The 24,269-nt window shown below is 37.9% G+C and overlaps 1 protein-coding gene across 3 annotated transcripts in view; it reads left to right on the top strand.

Annotated features, from left to right (window-relative positions):
- The window catches only part of CNTLN (centlein), a 190,209-nt gene extending 173,429 nt beyond the window's left edge, over positions 1 to 16,780 (top strand). For all 3 annotated transcript variants that reach the window (XM_057406298.1, XM_057406299.1, XM_057406300.1), the window contains 3 exons: positions 6,018 to 6,203; positions 7,598 to 7,675; positions 16,618 to 16,780. In XM_057406298.1, coding sequence (XP_057262281.1) covers positions 6,018 to 6,203; positions 7,598 to 7,675; positions 16,618 to 16,719 — 366 coding nt within the window. In that variant the 3' untranslated portion in view covers positions 16,720 to 16,780. The remainder of the gene's footprint in view (positions 1 to 6,017; positions 6,204 to 7,597; positions 7,676 to 16,617) is intronic.
- The last annotated feature ends 7,489 nt before the right edge of the window (positions 16,781 to 24,269 follow it).

Here is a 24,269-nt window from a genome sequence, read left to right on the forward strand (position 1 = left end):
AAACAGTTACCAAGAGAGGATTATAAAAGAGATAGTGTAAAAGCTGACTAGTAAACACCCCTCCCCTCCCCCCAATTTTGCATCACAAAGGATATTTTAATACACTCTTAAGTATGTGTTGTGTACTTATCTACAGAAATATAAACTACATTGTCATTGGCCAGAATAAGTCAACTGCTGCATCTTTGTTTAAATATGGTTGGTTTTGAAAACAGTCTAAAACTTTCTCTAGTGTTCTAAGAGCAGGGAAGGAGGAATAACACAATTTAAGCTACCATAGTTGAACCAACTCAAATCTTACCTGTGATAGGAATCAGATTATAAAATTAGATGCAGTTTCTCATTTCTGTCATTGTACCTTAATATGCCTCTGCCTTATTGCATTTTAATTGGGTTTGGGGTCTGCAGTTCTAAATGCCAGGAAGCTGAGGTTTGTGTTCAAATACTGAAATCCTGAGGCCACTTTTATACTCTGTGACTCAAGTAGTCAAGTCAGTAAGCATGGAAATACTTAAAAGACATATATATGTGGCACTTAGGAGCATGGTTTAATGGTGGACTAGACAATACTAGGGTAACAGTTGGACTTGATGATCTTTAGAGTGTTTTCTAATTTAAATGATTCTGTTATTCTCACTGTGTGACATTGGCAAAAATAATGGTATTGTCACTTTTTTTTAATATTTGCAAGTAGCATTCTCAGTTGGTACTGAATACTGAAATTGGCAGAGGAAGATAAGACTGGTCTATATCACCAGAGCTTTACACTCTTCTTTCAGGGCATCTGCTGGAGTCTGTGAAATAAGACGTGATCTCTAGGGACTGTAAGAATTGAGTTAACCTCCTGAGGCTAACTCATTCCCATGGGTCAAAATGCTACATGTTACAGCCCTTGGCCAGACAAATCTATTGCAGTAGTCTGTCTTGTCTTTATTTCTTGTCTACACTCTTGTCCCGTTTCTGGTAGAAAAAAAAGTTATGGCTAGGAGGTGCGTATTTTCAAGTGAAGGAGCTAGCTGAGGTAACTTAAATAGCATATAAACGTATATATTAAATTAAATTGCTATAGAATTGTTTTCCTTTTCTCTGACATGCAGCAATCAGGCTGTGAGCTCAGTTTAAACCTTATTACTGAAAGTATTTTAAAAGTCATTTTTAGGGAAACAGTAAGGACCAAATAACTCTACTTTCATTGAAGAAACTTGAATGCTTGTTTCAGCTGCTGAAACAGAGCATGAAATCATCTCTGTGTGATATTGTCCATTCATTCTGGTTTGTCTTGTTGATCTTGAGTTGAGGTGGTAATGTTTTCTCAACCTTTTATAGCACTAGGTTCTGCTGTAACCCTAGGCCAGCAATAATTGCTCTACAACAAAAGCAGAGAAGTTCTTTAAACTCAGCATTCGGTTCTGTGAAATTCAGATCTTGTTTCCCACAGACAGCTGCAAGATCTTCACAATAATTTTGCTTCTTTAGGAAACTAACTTGTTTCAGAAAAGATTTTCCATTTCATTTTTGGTGTAATGCTCTGGGTCACATCCTTACAGCATCCCAATCTACAAAACAAGTGAGTTTCTAAGGACATATTACTCGTAGCTTAAGACACTTTCATACTGAACTACACACAAAATATTGCATGTAGAATTATTCTGAATATTATACTGTTCTATATCTGTCATTGGTTGACCCTAGCCAGCAGCTAAACACCACATAGTTGCTTGCTCACTGCCTGCTCCCAGCGAGACTGGGCAGAGAATAGGAAGAGCAAAAGTGAGGAAATTCATATTATTAAGTGAAAAGAAAGAGGGGAAAAAATACAAGGGAAGTAGGCCAATGTCCAGCCAGTCACTGAGTCCCACCCCCCCTCAGTTTTTATTGTTGAGCAAGATGCTGTATGAAATGTCCCTTTCGTCAGTTCAGGTCATCTGTCCCAGGTTTGTCCCCTCTGTACTTCTTGTGCACCCCAGCCTACTAGCTGAGGGGACAGGGTGGGAAACAGAAAAGGCCTTGGTGCCACACAAACTCTGCTCAGCCATAGTTGGTTAGTTAATAGTTCAGTTACCAGCACTGGTTTAGTCACAAGCCTAAAACACTGCACCATAGGAGTTGCTAGACTACAATTAGCTCCATCCCAGCCAGACCCGCCACAACCTTATTACTATTGCACAAGCACAGTAAAGCTTGACATTTGCCATAACTAATGTGAGCCATGGCTTTTGGCATGACATCTGCAACATTGCAAGACTGAAATCTAGCTGTACATAGCTAGACTGCTCGCATCAAACATTGGTTTGTCTTGGGGTCGTTAAGTTTTGGTTTTTCTTGGAGTCATTAAGTTTTATTATACTACAAACAATAACAGTAAAGTGTGTAAATTAACATGGTAATTATGAGAAGAATTTTAGGCATTGGCTTGATCATAATGCATTACTTGGTGCCAGTGATCAGTTTGTGTCAATACCAGGATCAACTAGTGTCACAGCGTTTGAGGAAGTAAAGACCTTATTAATAGTGTATTGTCAGGGTCTGCCTATCACCACAGCTTTTTTGAGTGTTTAATTAAATATGATCTTTTAAATAAAAGAAGACCTTTGTCTTTATACATCTCAAACTGGCAAAAGATATAGTTCTAAAAAGTGATTGTGTGCTGAGACCAAAACTGAAAATTATTACCTAAAGCAAATATGTTGGGTTATGAATTAATTTGCATTTTTGCAAGAGCTGAGGACAAAAATGAATAAATTATGCATTAATATGTTGGGTTGTGGAAAAAAAAAGTTAAAAGGCTTATAATGGAGTTATTTAGCACTTATGCAATCTCTGTAGATGTAATATATCCTATATGACCATGTGTAGTTGGTAGATGATGCAGCGATTGTTACTAATTAAAAAAAGCTGGGTACTTTCAGCTCCTATTATTAGAATTTTAAGCTTTTTTTTTTTTCTTCTGGTCAGAGCAGTAGCAATTGCACTGGCCTGACAGGATGTGTTGTAGATTTGCTTCAGGAATTAATGAGGGATTCCTATTTTAGTTGGCTGGTAGCAGCTAAGTGTGTCCCACAGGCATAATTCTGAGGGTAACATCAAAGTTAGTAAAGTGGCTTTACTAACAGAATATCCCCTAGATTTGACACCAAAGAAAAACAAAAGATCAAATCCTAGTATTACTAGTACTAATAAAGGCATTGTTATCATACATCAATATCATACTGAAGTCATATTCTGCATTGATTTCATTGCAGGCAGTTTGTATCCCTAAGTATATGTATATAAGTTTAAAAACAAGTGATTCTGAAATACATAGTGGAAAGTGGTTTAGTGTAAAATCCTACACTTAAGTCCAGAATGTATTGGATCAATTTCTTAATGAAAGAACGATATAATCCTGGCTTTAGTATACTCACCAGCAAAACCTTTGCTGATTAACTCTTAGGATTATGTTATTTTCCATGTGGAAATGGTTCTGTCTAACTTAGTTAAAGACCTTGCGGCTTTGACTTTAAATATATCTGTAGAGAAGGATGAGCTGATATGTAAATTAAATCATTAATAAGTAAAAAATGTAGCACATAAATGAATTCGTATATGACACATGATGACATAACAACAGGAAAAAACAACTTAAAATTGTGAGGAGGCTATAATTTTTAAATCACTTATCCAGTGAAAAAGGTATCTAAAAAAATTATTACAACTTAATAATGTGAAGAAGACCACTTCAAAAATAGCTGGTCTGCAAGTCCAATTTGAAAGTTCATATACATATGGTGTTTATTTTATGTATGCTTGAGTGTATTCAAACTCGTCAGGGAAAAAATGAATTGAGGTGCAAGTTCTTTATATGTGTGATACATGTGATCTACTATGATTATATATAGTGTGTAGGCTTGCATATAAAATCTGCTAGTTATTTTCTCCTTCCTTGATTTTTATTAAACTTCCTTTTAATTTTGCTTGGTTTTTTTCATGTTTTTGTTTGTTTGTTTGTTTGTTTTGTGTTTTTTTTTTTATTGCTGCTATAGATTCTTCAGGGTCTTTCTGGTACCTTCTTTTCTGGAACTCTGAACTAAAAGACAAGCCTAAAATACTGCAGTGGAGTTGCAGTTTCTAGGTTCCACTGTTGCTATTGCTATCAGCCTGCTTACTTCTCATGTATTTTTTTTTTTTGGCGTTTGGATGCACCAACAAAATTTATCTAATAATATAATAAGATGATTTTCTGGCAATGTTTGTATGTTGTCCAAGACATTCAAGTGAACATCTAACTTTGTTTATTATAGTGCTTTTTGTTTGTCTCTGCTGAGCTATTTATCATTATTTGTTGTCTTTCTATACAGCTTTGCAGTTAATTTCCTTGATATTTTACTCCTTTAGTTTACGTTTCCTCTTTGTGCCAGAATACAAATGTGCATCTTTTAGCCTAATCACCTATGGCTGGGTTAGATCTCCTTACTTTTGAAATTTGGGAAGCTTGTGCAATTTGATAGAAAAAGTACAGCTTAACTTATTTTTACATTGTCAAACATGTCGTATAGGTGTTGCAGGGGCTGATTTACTATCGGAATGTTTCAGATGCTTCTAAAAGCATGGTTTATTTTCTTTTTCATAGGTGTGATTTTCTGCTGGGGCTCTCTCCTCAGTCTGTTTCCTTCTGTGAGCTTGGTCCAAGTTGCCCTAGCTCCCTGCCTATAACATTTCAAGTTTCTTCATTCCTCTCAGCTCTGTACTTGCAGACAGGTCTATGTGCAGGATACTTTGTTGAAAATACTGTGGGTGGAGGTAGCCACACTTGAATCACAAACTGGGACAAATTTCGCTGTACCTTCTGTATTTGTGGTAGGATAATTTTCATTTTAATAATTACATTTTAGCTGAATACCAAGAAATGGTACGCTGGGATGTGGCAGAAAAATAACCAAATCTGGAACTGGATGAATCTGTTGTGTTTTCTTTGAAATTTATCAGGAAATGCTTTTTAATGACTGCATTTTGAATACACAAGGGGCTGTAGAGTACTTTACTCCAAACACCAATAAACAGGCTTCATCATTCTGCATTCCGTTTCTATGAGATGAAGGCATTCTGCAAAAAAGAACTTCCAGGACTTAATCAGCTACTGCTGAGAGATATTTCAATAAGATAAGCCACACAAATGACGATCGAAATACAACCTCATTCTCTCATTTTAAACTCAGCCAAGGTGTCTGTGTTGACAATCACAGTTCTGCTTGAGTCATGGACGTTGAATATGCTAGGAGGATCTTCTGACATTGACTTACGGCTCTTTTCTCTCAGCCTCTCTATCTGCCAAGAGGACCTTTGCAAAGAGACTGCCTGGCCTGGCTAGGCTTTCTGTGTGGGTCCACTGCATAGACAATATTCCATGAGAATACAACCCTTCCTATGCAAGCCTTGAATAACGATACAGTGGACTTGCTCCAAGGATATGCTGCTTATCAACAGTAAATAGCCACAACTGCCATGATCTAAGTTCTAGAAACTGTATCAGGAAGAACTGATAGCTAGGCCAGTTTTTAATTGCCCTGTCTGGGTGGGAACTGAAATTTCAGGTTTTGAGTAAAGAGGTACTGGTGTTCCTTCATGCAATGAAGTATGAGTAAGCTTTAAAAAGATCTCTGTTTGACCACAGTAAAGTCTCACACTTCTGTTGTTATTACAAGAACATTTCTGGTAGATGGGTCAAGAAAGGATTTTTGATTGATTCCGCGGAAGCAGCTTTGCCTTACTACTGATGGCATGATGAATATAGGTTTTTTGCTAAAGAAATAAAACCAAATCTACCTATATTTCAGAACATTTTCTGGTTTAATGTATTCACATTTTGCATTCTGTGTACCATGTTCTTTAATATTACAGCATGTATCCTATTAAACCAATAATGCAGAATTAAGGTAACTCCCATCTAAAGGAGCTTAGTCTAAATGCTACTATTTTTTCCATAATGTTTGCACTTTAAGAAAAATTGCAACAGAGTATTTTTTGCTTGCATCTTCTAGGCTCTAACCAGAGAGCTACAGCACAGCGTACAAGAGCTGAGAACAAAAATCAAACAGGCAAAAAAAATGGGAGAAGCGAGAGTGTGCAAAAAGGGTCTTTCCCAGGAGTCTGTTCAGTTGGCAGCATCTATTCTTAATGTTTCAACAACTGATCTTGAGGAGATATTAGAAGTAGGAGATGATGAGGTAAGTTATCTTAAGGACTTTTCAGTAAAAAGGGGGGAGATAAGATGCTGCTGCATGTTTCCATTCTTGAGGAAAAGGATTTCCAGGCATAGACTGGAATTTCATTGTGCAGCATTCAGGATGGGGAAAAAAAAAAAACAACAAAACAAGCCCCAAAACAATTGGACCTAAATAAAAAAAAACAAACCCCAAAACAATTGGATCTAAATAAAGAGGTCAGGTTAGAGACTCATCAAGTGGCAAGACTTTTGGCATGCATAATAAAATATAAATATACTGTTTTGAGCATGTAGATATAGAGAGACGTTATTTGAAAGTCCTTAGTAGTTTCCTTTTTCTTGATTTGACAGGGTTATACATTTTAAATAGACTTCTGCATTAATGAAAACAAAATTAGAATGTGTCTTGTGCCAGACTGATTCCGTTGATGCTTGCTTTCTTGAGTTGTTATACCATTAAAGGTATTTCTAGTAGAGAAATGGTTTCATGGGGAATCCATTGCCTTTTTTGGTGATTCTATCATACACTTCACTATGAAATATTTGATAGTGTTTTCATCAAATCACCCTCTATTAAACAGATACAGGAATAGGATTTCTTATATAGATTTATTTAGGCCTGATCAAATAATACATGAAAAAGTCTGGACACTTACTTTAGTAAAAGTGTATAGAAGCTAACCATTATTGGGCTGTAACAGTACTCTAGTAATGACTCAGGTTTAGCCTTATTGGAGCTTTATATTAAAAATGTCACAAAAGAGAGTTTTCGTGTTGGTTAAATAAAGGTTCAGTGCATATGCATGTACTGATATGGATTACACTCATGAATATAAATAAAATGGACCAATTCTCGTCCTTTTTTTACATCTATAACATTTATACACCCCTGTAACATGATTCATTTTGATGGAATTGTTCCATGCATACTTCGTTCTCAAAGTAATTTCTACATCCTGTACCTTTTGTTGTAGTCACTATTGTGAATATATGTGTAGAACACACAAACATAATTGCCTATAAATAGAGAACAGATTTTAACTAAAGGTGATGAATTTTCACTATACAAATTTTAGATACCTATTCCACTAAGGAACCTTTACACTGAACTCATAAAATTTACACATAGATCACACATGCACCTGATGCTCATGTGAAAAGAGCATGTCACGCATGTTTCTAGGGACATGTACAGGCAAGGATAGGTTTATGAATTTAACAGAGCCCTCATACTTGGTGGATATGCTTCAGATAACTAGTTTTGAAAGCATAGTTTCCATTTCCACATACTGGTCATTCAGTGTATATCCAGTTACACATTTCTTTTATTTTTCACTGTTTTTTTCTCATGTGGTATCAAAATGTTGTGTCTGTGTTATCTTTTTCTATTTTTAGGAAACAGCAAAAACAAAAATGGAATTTGAAAAAGATAAAGAATGGCTGGAGTATATACATAACCTTCTTGAAGCACAGGTGCTAATTTATATCTTTCCTTAATGAATTATATCATTCTGCACTGAGTAGATAAGTGGTTTTAGGTTGTAATTAATCTGTTGCATTTGTAATTATGTTACCATTGATGGTCCCAAACTATACAGTGATGAGACAATGTAAAACCCTTGGTTTGTAGCATTTCATTTTTATTTCTCTTAAAATAAATGTCACTGGATAAAACTGAAGAGATGTTAACCAAGGATTTGCAATAGCTGTCTTAACAGCTGAAACCAGTGAAACAGTGCTGGAGAAGACCAGCACACATCTTGGCAAATGTGTTAATTGAATTATTGAAACAGTGTGTAACGCTTGCTAGAGTGAAAAGGATCCATTCTCATACCTCTTAGGAAAAAGAGATTTTTTTTATTATGTGCCTTTAAAGTTAGCAGTTGATATGGACACCTGAGGAGTTTGTGGGTTTCAGTGACCTTTTACTGTGGACTTGTTTCCAGTCAATTCATGTTTTCCTCATAGCCAGACAGCTGTTTATTATCGTGTCTTCTCGCATTCTCTACCATATTTTCTACTGAGACCTCGAGCAGCTTGTTAGTGGGAAGTAAATATTGATTTGGCATCCTGTCAATGCAGAAAGAATGAAAAAATTTCCACCAGAGGCCCCTCAAACATTTTCCTATCGACATTTTCTGGGCAGAGAGGAAAGCTGCATAGAGGATGACAAGGCTGAGACTAGCAGAAATCCCTGAGGGGTCCATTGAGACTGCTGCTGTGACCTGTGTGATACTTTTTCTTCTCTTTCAAGTCTTTTTTTTAATACACAGAGAGTCTGCTGGGATGCTCCCCTCTTGTAAGTGATCAAGGGCAGTTTATTGGCAGGTGAGAGCCCTGCTTTCCTAGCCATAGTCAGCTTTTGTTTGGGCATCACTGACAACACACACTGACTCTTGAAAATTTTCCATTATATTTTAGTTGTCTCCTTTATTAAGATGATCGGTATCTGATGTCTGAAAAGAAATAAAATTTGATTTACAAATCCAGTGTTCCTACTGCATATTCACTAGCATGGGTCCATTAGCAATGTAGTTCATTTCAGTTAGAATTTGAATGATTGAAAATATTTTGAAAGCCATTTCAAGGGAACACTCAGATCCAGATTTATCTATTTTGTCATTCATTGCTTCCATGTTTACATTGTGTCCTATGACCAGATTTTTAAAAAATCCCAGTTTTTTCTTCTTTCATTTACCATTAAGATTCCTTAATTGCTGCAGTGGAGGAGATGGAACTATCAGTTTGCTTTTATTGGCTTTGTCAAAAATACTGGCATTTTAATTTAACCTGGTAATGTTACATGGAACTCAGCAGTAAAAGCACAAGTATTTCTATTCACTAAATTGCCTTAATTTCAAGGCTTTTTTAAAAAATCTATAAATTTCAAGATTCTGTCCATTCTGTGGACTCCAAAATAGCAATCAGATTCATGGAATACCAACAAAAATTCTTATTCTATTTTTTGTTATCATTCTTTGGTAAATTGTTAAAAAATCCTAAGCAGAATTTTGTTACTTCTCTTTGATATAGACAGACAGGAAAATGGAAGGCACAGAGAAAGTGGGGGTTGTAATGTATTTAACCATGTATGTAACCAACTATATTAGGATTATAAATATTAGCTAAGGATTGAGGAGCTTTTTGCTCTTAGGAGTATAAGTTTATGTACAAGGTAATAGTGGCTCTCAGTGATTTTTGCTCCATCATGTGGGATTCCTCAGAAGGAGCTCTGAGGCTACAAGTAATTCTTCGGAAGCTGACCATCTTTAGAATTGCAAGGAGATTGGTGCTTTTGGGGAGCAGTAAGCTCTGCTTTTCATTTCCATCCACACTAAGTCACATGGATGGAAATTGCTAAGATTTCTTGGCCTCTATTTGTGAGAAGCTCACAGAACTCTGTAGCCTTTAAAATGCTTAATTCCTATCTTACAGGGGTTGATTGTGGTTTCCTTTAGTAGACGATCTATTAATGATCAGAAAACTAAAGTTTGTGGTGAAATGAAAGCTTTCCATCAGGACTTTGATTGTAACAGATGGCTCACACAGTGTTACAGGTTGGCAAACTGTGTACCTATTTGCATCTTGAACAAAGATGCAGTCTTGCCCTTTTCTGTTATTCTGAGAAAATGTTCAGTGGAAAATTGCATCAGATCACTTAATATTGCAGTTTGATATAGTGTCTTTTTGTGCCATTGAGCTGGGACTTTCGAACATAATTGCCCAGCAGTATTGATTTAATTGCCTAGGTTTATTTGTGGACTCCTAATTATTGACTGGAGGTAAATTTAATGGAGAAACCTTTATGAACACTGAGAAACTGCTGCTGTTGCTGTTATACATAATGAACTGCATCATATCCCTTTAGATCATTCTTCAAGCTAATTTTATTCTGCTGTGACAGTATGATAACGTTTAAAATGTCATAGACATTTTATTTTCATTACTGACATAAGCCATTTTACTGCTACATTAGAATTTTGAGGGGGACTGAGGGAAGCACTAGTTGCTTTTTACTGTCATTTTATAGATTACCCTAAAGTGTAATGCTAAAGGGTAGCACACCTCATCCACACTTTTTTTTCCCCCATACTCTTATGACCTGAAAAAATCTAATTTCTGTCAGCTTTACAAGTATGTTAAATTTCAGTGATAAATACTTTTTGCATTCCTGAGTGGTCACAGACACTAGTCAGCCAGAGTATGTGTCCTTATTTCATCACTACTGTAGAAACACTTGGAGAAACTACACCACTGCTAAGAAGATTGTAATGTGGTAGAGACATATCTGCATCAGCATGTTATTTAAATAAGAATGATAAAATCAAGAAGTAATGTTCTGAATTCTACAGAGCTGCTAAAAATCACTTAGGATCTAAACCGATATCTTTAATTGCTAGCGTTTCTCAAGTTCAGTTTTTGTATTTGTACATTAGCACCCAATAACTAGAGTGTTCTCACTGAAGTATAGAAATGAAACATCTTAGTAACTGACAATAGGATAAACGGTGAGAGGTTCTCTTGCTTATGCAGAACCTTATGTGGAAAGGCTTCACAGGAGCGCAAGCAGAGACCTGCAGATGGGTATCAGTCATGTGCAGAGACATCAGACTGATTATGTGTTAGTGATTGAGCATGGAAGAGGGAAGCTGGGAGACATAACCAACCCATTATAGAATCATAGAATAGTTAGGGTTGGAAAGGACCTGAAGATCATCCAGTTCCAACCCCCCTGCCATGGGCAGGGACACCTCACACTAAACCACTCCACCCAAGGCTCTGTCCAACCTGGCCTTCAACACCGCCAGGGATGGAGCATTCACAACCTCCCTGGGCAACCCATTCCAGTGCCTCACCACCCTCACAGGAAAGAATTTCCTCCTTATATCCAATCTAAACTTCCCCTGTTTAAGTTTTCACCCGTTACCCCTTGTCCTGTCACTACAGTCCCTAATGAAGAGTCCCCCTCCAGCACCCCTATAGGCCCCCTTCAGATACTGGAAGGCTGCTATGAGGTCTCCACGCAGCCTTCTCTTCTCCAGGCTGAACAGCCCCAACTTTCTCAGCCTGTCTTCATACGGGAGGTGCTCCAGTCCCCTGATCATCCTCGTGCCCTTCTCTGGACTTGTTCCAACAGTTCCATGTCCTTTTTATGTTGAGGACACCAGAACTGCACACAATACTCCAGGTGAGGTCTCACAAGAGCAGAGTAGAGGGGCGGGATCACCTCCTTCGACCTGCTGGTCACGCTTCTTTTGATGTAGCCCAGGATACAGTTGGCTTTCTGGGCTGCAAGTGCACAGTGAAGCCGGCCCATGTTCATTTTCTCATCAACCAACACCCCCAAGTCCTTCTCCGCAGGGCTGCTCTGAATCTCTCCTCTGCCCAACCTGTAGCTGCGCCTGGGATTGCTCCGACCCAGGTGTAGGACCTTGCACTTGGCATGGTTAAACTTCATGAGGTTGGCATCAACCCACCCCACAAGTGTGTCAGGGTCCCTGTGAATGGCATTCCTTCCCTCCAGCGTATCAACCAAACCACACAGCTTGGTGTCATCAGCCAACTTGCTGAGGGCGCACTCAATCCCACTGTCCATGTCAGCAACAAAGATGTTGAACAAGACCGGTCCCAACACCGATCCCTCAGGGACACCACTCGTTACTGGTCTCCAGCCAGACACTGAGCCATTGACCACAGCTGTTTGCATGCGGCCATCCAGCCAGTTCTTTATCCACCCTGTGCTCCATCCATCAAATTGATGTCTCTCCAATTTAGAGACAAGGACGTCACGTGGGACAGTGTCAAACGCTCTGCACAAGTCTAGATAGATGACATCAACTGCTCTAACCCTGTCCATCAGTTCTGTAACCCCATCATAAGAGGCTGTTGAGTTTTTAGTAGTTTGTGGTATTTGGGATAGGAGCGAACAAGTATGGTTATCTCAATATATGTGTGTGTTTACAGCTTGCATGACAAGTAGTGACGCTTCTTACCTACTTTCTCCCTTACAACTGGGTGTGTATGTCATATTATTTGAACCTGGCACACAGTATAGTAGCACTCTCTTTTTTATAATCATTAAAAGAAAAAAAAAGCCAAAACCCAGCAACCTTCTCTAGGTTTCTCCCATGGTAGGAAACATACAAAGCTAAACCAAGGGAAAGACTTCTTTTACGTAACTCCTGCAGTCTGTTAATAATTTTGTATGTGAGTACAGCGTGTTAAACCCAATCCAGGTTGCTGCCTGAAGTCTCCGAGAACTACTTCTAAATAAAATACAAATCAACTGCCTAACTCTTCCAAGCATTGAACCCAGTGACAGTATTGATTAGCATGTCCCTTATAGACGTACAGCAGCACTTGCCTTCCCTCCCTCCTCAGGTACTCCTTGGGATATCACATCTCACATAAACAAAGCTGCCTAATAAACTCTTTCCTCTCATGACCTCATTATGAATCTACAAATCATATTCCAATAGTGAAAACTTCCAGAAAAACTCCCTCCCCTCTATTCTATGGGCGCTCTGTAGGTATGTGTATAATCCATCTCTGGAACAGTGTTTGTAATGGTATATTCAGCCTTCGTTAGCAGGGATTTTCCCCAACCCACTTTTAGGATTTGCACTGGCTTCTAAATATACATTTCCTCTGGTATCATCTGGGAATGGGCACTAACAACTGTGGTTTTTTCTTCAAATTTCCTGGGTGGGAACACACTTGCTTTGCTTTCATTAGTCTCACTCCAGCCTGTTTGTTTGTCTTCTCCTTTTTGAACACATCTCTCTGCTTATTGCTGTCCTCTGCTCACACCCACATGTATGTATTCATCCGTGTACAAACACACATGCACACACTGGCCACTGCCACCATACCCAGGGGGTTTGAGTTACCTGCAGCTTAACATTGACATCAGACCATGATTTTCTTGTCATTACAAGAATAAGAGGTCAGTCCCATGCATTTACAATCCATTATAGTATAAATCTATCTTATATCTCATGCACACAAACAGAACAATATCACTTGTCCTGGACTGAAAACAAGGAGAGATTGGCTTGATTACTGAGGATAAGAATACAGACAGGCACATACAAATTAATGTGTATGCAGCCATCACAAAGCAGAATGCACAAAGAACAACAGTGAAAAGTGAAATGAAGTATTTTTGTTGTTGTGTTGTTTTTTTTTTTAACTTTGACTTTTGATTTATATTGAAGTTAAGAGGTTTTGGTCATTATGATCTGAGTTTCCTTAGATTTATTTCATGTTATTCTTTGTGCCTTAATTCAATTTGAGGCTGCTCTGCAGTGTTTTGATCATTTCGTTGGGCAAATGTGTTACACTGATGAGCCATATGAGGAGGTTTAAACAGGTGTAACCACTAATTTGTGTATTCCAGAAATTGAATACTTTTATTTTTATGTTAACACATTTTAGAATTTGTGAAGCAGAGTCAAAGTAATGCTGTACACTGCAAATGGAGACGCTATGTCTCATTAGAATAACATTGCCTTGCATTCATTGTGATTCTTTTCACTGGCATATCAGTGTATACTTATGCCCTGGTGTTGAGTGAGTCTCAGTTGTGTAAGGGTGATGAACAGTAGTAGTTTATTTTTTACAGAAGGGATCTCTGAAAGAAATATTCTCAGGGTGAGAATAAATAAGTGAGAGAAATGGATTCAGCATTCATGATTCTTTAGGATCACATTACCTTACAGTTGCCATACACCAAGATATCTGTCTGATAAGAAATATGCCATTTCATTCATATGTCTTTCTAGTCTCAAAGAAGAGATCTGCAATTCTGTTAAAGAAATAAATAAAAATCTTTAAATCCATATGTAATTTGCACTCTCAGATACTCTGACTTTAACCAAATCGATTAAATACTACTTTTCTTAAAGCCTCCCATAATACAGTGATTTAGGATCACTATCACTGTTAATGCTTAGTGTTCAGATAAATTGATTGTGGCACAGATAAATAGAAAACATTTGGAGGAAGTATCATTCTGTATTAAAATATATAATTGTCAGTGGTATAAACAAGCTTTTGCTCCTTAGGTGTGCACTTAGCACTCACTGAACTCCCAAAGCCTTCCCCAAGCATATGGCAGGTTTGGAAGCTGGGATGAATACTTTGGAGTAGAGACATCTTCAACAGTTATGAAGTTCTGGGGAGAAATGTAGAGGAAAGCTTCCCAGGATAGTTACAGAGCCATCATTAAAAGTAAATCTGACAGACTTCTATTAAAGATGAAGACTGTAGAGATCATCCAGTTCTGGGTGTCTGTATGGAAAGAAAAAAGGATAAAAACATACAGCACTTTCTCTGAAAACAACAAATGTTGAAAGAATGACGTTATGTTCAACTTTCAAATGCTCTTTCTTAAAATGAATGATTTAAATGGAAAGAGTTCTTGAAAGATCACTTTGCTATGACTTGGAAGCCACAGAGAGAGTAGTGAGCAGCAAGTAAAATGTAGTTAGAATGATACAAGCCAGAGACATCAATAAGAAACCATTTATCTCAGGCACAACATTAAGGAAGTGAAATGTTTTAGAAATGAATGTAGTCAAGCTAGGCAAGAAGAATTAGAGGCTTTGAGATAATGGTATAGTGTTCTCGTAAAAAACATATTTAGCCAAGGAAAGAGAGCAATTAGAGCGAACAGGATGCTGGATCCAGTGTTTTTAAAGCACAGTAGCAAATAAGTGTCACAAAATTTCACATAAGATTATGTCATATATTACTCTGAATAGATTTGTGCTCACTGAATTGGATCCCTCTATTCCCCCAGAAGTCACCACCATAGTGTATAGAAGAAAGCTGACAGGTGTAGATGACTACTAGAAAATTATCATTGACAGAAGTTATTTATGAGATGGAGACATGTCTGGCAGCAAGTACCAGCCCTTCAAAACCTCCTTTTCTGAAGAAAAATGAAATAATGCCTTTATCATCCTTTTTTCTGTAGCTGCAAAGTGACTGTTGAGCAACATGTAGGATTGCCGTTACAGTCACTTCCTGACAGATGCTTGCTATTAATAAATTTTCCTAGCTACCATTTTAGATTCTTTTTTCCTGGCTTGTTAGTAATTATTAAAATCAATGTATAGATTCATACCTTTGTATCAATTCAGACATTACGCTAGCATTTGTGCTTGATGAACTTGTAGCCTGTGGTTTTTTGTTTGTTGTAGATATTTTTTAATATATATATCTAGGAAACAGGCAGTACTCTATCTGGTATAGTAAAAAGTTTTCTTTTAAAGATGGAATAGAGAAGTGAAAACAAAATAAAATCAGAGCAGCCATACTCAAGTATGGAACCAGTGAGTGGTTCTAGATGCAAAAATACTGCCTTGAACTACAGTTGTGAAAAGCAGAGGAAGCTAGTGTTTGACCTGCTCAACCTAATGCTATGCTTAACCTAGCTTATTTATCATGGCCTTGTTAAGGTAAATTATTTCTTCTTCTGATTATTTTTGTGGGTGACTGACCCCTTGGTCACCACTGGTCTCACTAAGAGGTCAGGAAAGCTGGCAGCACTATAAAGCTACTGAGATTCTCTAAGGGTGAACAAAATCTGTTCTGTTCTCTGTCATAGCACTGACCACTCTCGGGTGGAGCTGCAGTGACTAGTGTTTTGTACTACCTTCAAAAGTACTTGCCAGCATGCAGTGCACTGATGTACCAAGACTGTGAAAGAAAATCACTTTAAGCATTAAAGCAATGACACTGAAAAATACACCAAATCTCTTTCTTTGAAAACATTGATTGTGAAAATACATTTTTATGTTGGAGAAGGTTTAAAAGAGATTTTCACTTTTCTTTGTAAATATATAAATACAGTATTTTGGTATCATGTTTTAGAGGAGCAGTTGTTTGTGTCATATCTCAGTCAATGCAATTGGAGTTTCTGGAGTTTGGGGTTTTGTTTTGTGTTGTGTATTTTTATTTACAATTTTAAACGTGAGTTTTAAGGATTTGCCACAGCACTGGGAGCTGTATTAGTAGTTCTGTCTCATCCTCCTGAGAATACTAAACATACATACACTACCATTTCTGCATGCCCTAGAGATGGCTGTAACCTTTTATTGATCAGCTGATTGAAGATGAATGACAGAGATGCCGGTACTGCAGTTTACATCATTAACATGGCCAGTAAAGCATGAATTGTTCAATAAGGTGTTTATCTTTTTTCATTTTACTCCATTCTTTTATCATTTTTATGATAGAGAGCAAATTTTCAGACTCTAAACATGCAGGTGAACTTTAAAGATCAGATATGTGCATGTGCGGTAGTTGTCAGAAGTGAGTAAAATCTAAAGGTTTAAAGATATTTAGTGTTTTTCACATGAAGACAATAAAATTCAATGATCATTTTTCTTACTATGTTTCTTTTTCAGTTTCCTTTTGCCTCCTACTTAATGGATGCCATACTGCAAAAATTAAATGAGAAGAAGAAACTCTTAGAAGAGTACAGTTCTCTCATGAAACATACTGTATAATATTGCTAAGACTTATCTTTGCAAAGTGTGACTAAAATGTGTGCTATTTCCTTGTCTTTCCTCTTCAATATGCATGTTCAATAGATAAGTAGAAACTGTGAACTAATTAATTGTTGAACCAGAAGAATTAATTACATTCCTATTTAGAAAGGAGTATGGTGTTTGACTCCTGAAAAGAAAAATTGCTGCAAATCAACACAAAGTAAAAAAAAAAAAATAAATTTCCTTTAAATACATTAGCAGTGAACAGCAGTGGAGACTTTGTAGAGAAAGGATGTTTGTGATACAACTAATACACATCTGTACAACTCATTAAGTACAAAAAGCAGCTAACTCCTGGTTGTACTAGTCAGAACAGTATAAGTAGGATCTGCAGAGGAAGTGGGAATACCACTGGGATTTTGAATACCTAATTTCTTTTAGCTTCTTTGTAAATCTAGCTTTATGATATATGCTACATAAAATATGTTTTCTATACATTGGAAAAAAATGAGAAAATTAATTATTGCAGGAAAAAAGTATTCAATGCAGAGTAAATCTCCTGGGAAAACTGTATTTTCTTCTAATTTGGAGTGTGTTGTGTAGAATGTATGTAATTGCATTTTAAAAATTCAATACAATAAATATACTTCTACTGTGAGGTTTTTTTCACTGGTAGTCCCAGTACTTTCTCAGGTACCACCAAGCTGCGAGCTCTCTTTTTCCATGGGAAAACGTACAGAGTTTTGGTCAGACGATTCCACCAAGATTTCTCTGGCAATATCAACAAATAATTGCTGCTTTTTCACATAGAATCATAGAATAGTTAGGGTTGGAAAGGACCTGAAGATCATCCAGTTCCAACCCCCCTGCCATGGGCAGGGACATCTCACACTAAACAATCCCACCCAAGGCTTCGTCCAACCTGGCCTTCAACACCACCAGGGATGGAGCATTCACAACCTCCCTGGGCAACCAATTCCAGTGCCTCACCACCCTAACAGGAAAGAATTTCCTTCTTATATCCAATCTAAACTTCCCCTGTTTAAGTTTTAACCCGTTATTCCTTGTCCTGTCACTACAGTCCCTAATGAAGAGTCCTTCCCCAGCATCCCTATAGGCCCCCTTCAGATACTGGAAGGCTGCTATGAGGTCTCCACACAGCCTTCTCTTCTCCAGGCTGAACAGCCCCAACTTTCTCAGCCTATCTTCATATGGGAGGTGCTCCAGAGATCTTTGATCTTAAGAGTTTGTATTCCTCTGGACCAATCCACCTGAAATAAATGGAAGGCCCAGATTTCTGAATTCATGTGGTAGTAACACTTATATACAATCTTTATCTATGGCTATTAAGTTGCTTTGCAGCAGGTGTCATTATCGTTATTCATGTTGGTTGGAGAATCAGAAGAAAGATCTTTTCGGTCTAAGGTCACTCGCACTCACAGTGTGAGACAATTTCCCAGGCTAGTACCTTTTTCTCTTAACTTAAACACCTTGCTGTACTGTCTTTGCAAGTTTCTGTATCTCCTGGGTACCTGGGTGTGGAGAGAACTCTGTTTTGGACCAAGAGTAAGCAAGAGTGGTGAATGCTGTAGAACCAAGTTGTTATCTACTTCATCTGAAGAGAGAGAGCAAAAGAAAATCCTTTAACCCAGGTGGAGCCAGAATTATCACCATGTTTTCAAGGAACGGAAAATACAACAAGTGTTATTTATTTGCAGCTGTTTGTGCATCATGGTGCAAGAGACAAAAAAATGCTCTACAAAGGAAATTAACTCTCCATAAAGCTCTGTGCCCTAGGCCTTAAGGGTAGGATTCATCTTCTCCTTTTGAAAATTATTAGGGTAAGTCTGGTAAGTTTACATGGTGAAAACATTATATTTGGACTCTACCAAAACAAGTTCTGCAGGATATAACTCAGTACAGATATACCACTTTCCCTTCCTGTAAGTCTTCTGCAATTGTCTTGCCACTTCTTTGATGAGACTTAACTCACTTGCTAATGAGTGAGCTTGCAGAGCTGCCATCAGCACTCATGCTTCATGGAAGAGGCAGATGATAACGCATTCTTGGAAAGTGAGCAACTCACTGATGCCAGCACCATAGTGCCTTGGTCAAGTGAGCAACAAGCCAGCTATGCGGGCACTATGCATACCCTTCCAATGAAGATAATATTTCCTCACTCTGTCCAGCAAAAAGCCTCTAGAAAAAATCTCTTAAAGGGCTTTTGACCTATCTATCTTGTCACAAACAAGCAACTATCTGGCAACAAAGAGCTTTGTGTAGGGAAATTTCCATCAAAGTTATTTATTGGCAATTAACAACCTTTTAGTTACTGATTGTGGTATTGAAAGAGCAGTAAACAAGTGCTTAGGGCAGTCCCAGACCTGGTCCCACACAGGGCTCTCATCCACCACCAACGCCTGCCAGCTGTGCCTGGATGTTCTGTCCCTTCCACCTGCATCTTAACCTGGAAGTGTTACCACTAAACAAACTTTTAAGAAAAGTCTTACATTCATACTGAGGAAGCACATGGTTAAGTGCTTGATATGTAAATTGGAAACAAAATGACAAAATGCTTTGCAGTTTCTGCATTATTTTAGCCACCTGAAGCCTGCATGGCATCCCATTCCCAACCACTGCTTCAGGGTTATGAGTGGGGCGGCAGTCTTTGGCCTGCTCCAGCAAGCAGTCCTCGGACAGCTACTCTGGAGACCTGCCTGCTTCATTTGGTCATAGGTCTTCATGCTTGCTAATCCAGTAGCAGAGTGAAATCAGTTCTCAAAATAAATGATGACTGCTATAGTGTCTCTTCTTCAGCTTCTGCATGTAGAATTCCAAAATACAGTCTGTTTCTACCATTCCTGCCATTCTGCTCTGAGAAGGTGATGCACACAAGCCTTGTGAGCTATCAGAAGTGCAAAATGAATGGTTGCCAGTTCTGTTTCCTCAGTACCTCAAGCAGCCTGTTTCTGGCTGATGCTTTAACGCAGACGTGTGGTGAGAGGGAGAAGAAATCTCTGAGTATATTTTATTTGCTACTCTAACTTGTTCTGTCTGATGCAGAGAGAATTAAATTTGTTTAGTAAGAAATATTTTTTAAAACCCTAATCCCAGCATCAATATCTGGTTCCTCTCTGGAATATAAAACCAAAACATACTGAAAACAGACTGAGAGATTTCTCCCCTTGGATTCTGGTGTATTTGGTGCTTCTTCCACAGTATTTAACACTTTCTTGGGTCAGTGGTGAGTCCTTTATCTTACAAATCAGCTTCCAGCTTCCAAGAGCACCAAGCTGGGGAAGCAAGGCTCAGATTATAATTGAGATTTAACTCAACCTAGAGCCTGGGAGCTCTCAGTCACCCTCAACATGATTCAGGCGCTCCTTCCTGTGGGAAAGACAGGGCATGGGCATTGGTGAGCTGGCTCAAGCTCTGGCCTTTAACCTCCAACACCTGCCTACGGACAGTGCTGCAGCACCCACTGCAGCAACATGTAGGTTGCAATAGCAAACCAGTATAGGTAGCCATCATGACCTAATCTTAAAGAGCATGAGACGCCAGTCATCTTCTACTTAGGAAATTCAGTAGTAAGTAACCTTATTGTTCTTTTTACATTGTACCAACCAGGTTATTCTGAATTGCCAAAGAAAATGTTTCCAGAGAAAAAAATACATGCATTGTCAGGTACCAGTTTATTCTTATCAAAGCCTTTGGAGTGACCAGGCCAGGATGGGAGGAAAGGGATTAAAACTTGATATAAAATCAATATCTGTACTTGAATGCCACATTACTCCTAAAATTATCAGGCCTACCCTGGCAAAGATTTTCTTCCCTCTTACATTTTAAATGGTGGAAAGTAAAATTTCACTCATTTCAGAAAGACAAATATTTTCATAGAGATTTTCTGAGGGTGAATATGGAACCTAAGTATTCTGATAACAAAAGTTGAGGGGGGGTGGAAGCAGGAACCCAAAACCATAAATTGGATTTTATGCTGAAGAGAAAGAAATAAAAGAACTGTAACTACTTCACAGGTGCTCCTGAAATTATAGCACTGCTAGTCTTTCTGCAGCTTTGCTGGAAAGGTTGCCAAATATCTGTGAGGATGTTTCTTAATCTTTTAAAGGTATTTATTTCCATGCAACTTTTCTCATTTGATATGAACAAATGAGAACACAAGTAGCAGCCAGCATTTTCCAGTGCGGTGGCAGGGGGAAAATCGAGTTTGAGATATTTTTGTAAGAATAGAAAAGGCTGACATTCCAAAGAAAACAAATTTTTACCTTTCTCTCTCATAAATATTGAATCCTGTCTCCACAATGAACATACTTTTTACTGCTTTTTTAATCTTTACTCCACCAGCAAAAGAGGAGACGGCTTTCGAAACAATCTTTATATTGTAAAAGAATTAAAAGTACTTATCCTCATTATGTTTTATGAATATTTTAAAAATCCCTTTTGACTGTAACCAGGCTCAGATTACACACTCACATAAAAAATTTGGCAAAGTAATTCTGTCTGGGGAGAAACATCAGCTCCACACTTTCAATATGATATTGTCAACAAAGCTAAACAGAAAATACATTAAAGGCAGTGCTGTTTTGAACTAACTATATGTACCAACATCTAGAAAATCCATTTAGTGTGTTTTACTTTAAGGCAGTAATTGTATGTCCTAGTGCTTCCTGACATGTCCTCTAGATGGCAAACGTTTACAAAAAATGGGTTAATTGCTGGCAGCAATAGCTGGTATCTCCACTTGTGAATTATGTTGCCTATTTACAGCCATCATGTATTGTGTCACAAAAGTGAGTCCCTAAAATATAACAACTCGTGTGTGTGTGTGTGTGTGTGTGTGTGTGTGTGTGTGTGTACACATATGTGTGTATGTACACACACAGATGCATATGTATGTATGCACATATAAATATGAAAGCTTCAGAGTTGTGCAGGCCTTCAAAGTTTAAATGTTCTAACCCTTTCAAAAAATCTTTATTACATATTCTAAAATGTCAAAATTAAAGTCACAGCATCTGTCATTTGTAACTTCTCACACAATGTTTCTGTAGTGCCATCTGTTTAACCTGCACAAATCCTAATTTACCTTGATAGGAATCAAAGACACAAAGACACAAATCTTCCAAAACATAGATCTTTTATTATAAAAAATACATTATCACCTTATTACATATTACATTATTAGATCCATCTGCTGCTGTCCCAAGGATTCTCCATTGAGAAGGCACTGTGTGATTTTCCTCCTGGGCCTCAGACATGGAAAGTCCTCATTGTCTGAACAGTTCAGTTATCTTCTTGGGTGCAGTTTCTAAAGCTAGGTATTTTTTACATAAGTGAGGCTCTGGCTGGTAAGTGTAATCATATTATATAACCTAATGGTCACAATAAAGAGGAGTTCAGGGAGAAACTGAAAACATTTCAAAGTGTTCATTAGTTGTCAGGTAGTGTCTCACTGTATTCTTGGAAAAGAAGAAACCTTATACACTTATTACTTTTTCTCTGTAGTGGTTTGAAGTAAGATACATTACCTTCAGTGAATTAAATATTATTCAAGGTCTACAAGTCCTTGAACCCACTTCATTTACTTTCATGCTTTGCTCTGTTTCACTATGCACTATTCTTACATATAAAATAAGGCGTTTTCATTTGAGAATCCCATAGTATAATTATTTGAAATTTCTTGTGGTATAATCAGTGATTGAGAGAGCTGGTAACATTCCCTGACTTCTGCTATAATCACATATTTAGAAATCAATTGTGTTGCTAGCTGTGTTAAGTTTTTGTTGTTATCTTCAGGACAGCAGTCTATAGAGTGAGGAATGTCTGTATTTGAATTCTGGCTGTCGTTCCTTCAGCTAGGATAATCACCTTTTCTGTTTCACCTCTACAATTGAATTGATATTTAGCTAAACTATGACCTGAAGATCAGAACAAGAAGAAAGGTTGTTAAGTTCAATAGCTGCGCCATTGAACACACTTTATGCATCACCATTGGATTGCTTCAGGAGATTAAAACTGGATATGAAAATAGTATGTGAAAGGAATATGTCTCCAAACAGATCCAGAGCCAGATAAGCAAAGGATCCAACCTGTCAAGGATATTGGCTCAATACCTTGAAATTTTTAGGTCAAGATAACAACCTTTCTGAAGTAAGTGGATTATTATTTGCAAGTTGCCCAGCTATATAGAAGTCCAGCTTTCTGTGAGTGCTGTTTTACAGCATGTTTAACTGGCTGGGGAAATTTAAGGCTCATGCCTTTGTGAAAGCATAAGCTTACGAGACTAACAGCCTATTCTGATATCTGTGTCAGATGCTATGGGGAAGAGGTTCAAGTGACTGCAACCTATTGCAGAGCAATAATTTGACATCTTCCTGAAACAGGGTAACTCCTTTGGTAACGGAATCACACACATCGTTATCTGTAATTCAACCAACCCTATACTTTGAAGGATGACAGTCAGATTTCCTTCCATGTTGGTTGTTTCTGAATAAAACAATTTGCAGCATTAAACACTGTAATTTGTATTTTAAAAGGTACTCAACCTGGGCTGAAGAACTGATGTGGTGGCAAATCCACTACAGCAGCCTTATGATCACAACACAGTATTTTGGTCTTTATGGTGATCAAACAAATCACTGCATGCAATCAAGACTATGAGTTAGACAGAACTTTAGCTGTAAACTCACAGGGGGTGGGGGTGGGGAGGAAGGGCATAAACAGAACACAAGCATTGTAATACATCTTTGCTACATCTTTACTCATTGCTCACTCTGCAGAAAAACTTAAAATTATGTGCCAAGTAATGGTATCACTACATGATTTTTATTCAAAAGGCAGTGCTATTTTCATATTCTGTTTGATCTTTGTCTAATTATACATGCAAGGTCACATTTACTCTCTTAGCTACAGCTCTGCACTAGAAACTCACGTTGAAGTGGTTACTTCAAGGGATTAGCCCTCATTCTGTAAGTATGGCTAAGGTTCTTTTTCTTCTTTTTGTGACCACACCTCAGAATAACTGTAGTCAACAGGAGTTCTACCTACAGCTTGTCGATGTGAAAATCAAGATTTACAAGTGTCAATTGTAAAGATGTCCTGGGTTCAGCAGTAGCAGTCATGTTTCTCCTCCTTGGTAGCTGGTGCAGTGCTGTGTTTTGACTTTCGGCCTGGGAACAGAGCTGATAACAATGATGTTTTGGTTTGGCCAAGGACTTTGTGAGCCTCATGCTCTGCCAGGGAGGAGGGGAAGCCGGGAGGAAGCAGAGACAGGACACCTGACCCAAACTGACCAAAGAGGTATTCCATACCACAGCACGTCATGCCCAGGATGTAACTGAGAGTTACCTGGAAGGGCTGGGACTGCGGGGTTGGAGGAGGTATGGGTCGGTGCTTGGTCAGGCTGGGGGAGTGAGTTATCGGTCAGCTAGTGCTGAGGTGTTGTATTCTCTTCCCTTGTTATTTCCTTTATCATTGTTATTATTGGTGGTAGCAGTAGTGATTTGTGTTATGCCTTAGTTACTAAACTGTTCTTATCTCAACCCATGGGA

This window comes from Pezoporus wallicus, unplaced genomic scaffold (genome assembly GCF_028554395.1).
Source record: "Pezoporus wallicus isolate ANWC-B61680 ecotype Strahan unplaced genomic scaffold, APGP_CSIRO_Pwel_v1 contig_2132, whole genome shotgun sequence".
NCBI lineage: Eukaryota > Metazoa > Chordata > Aves > Psittaciformes > Psittacidae > Pezoporus > Pezoporus wallicus.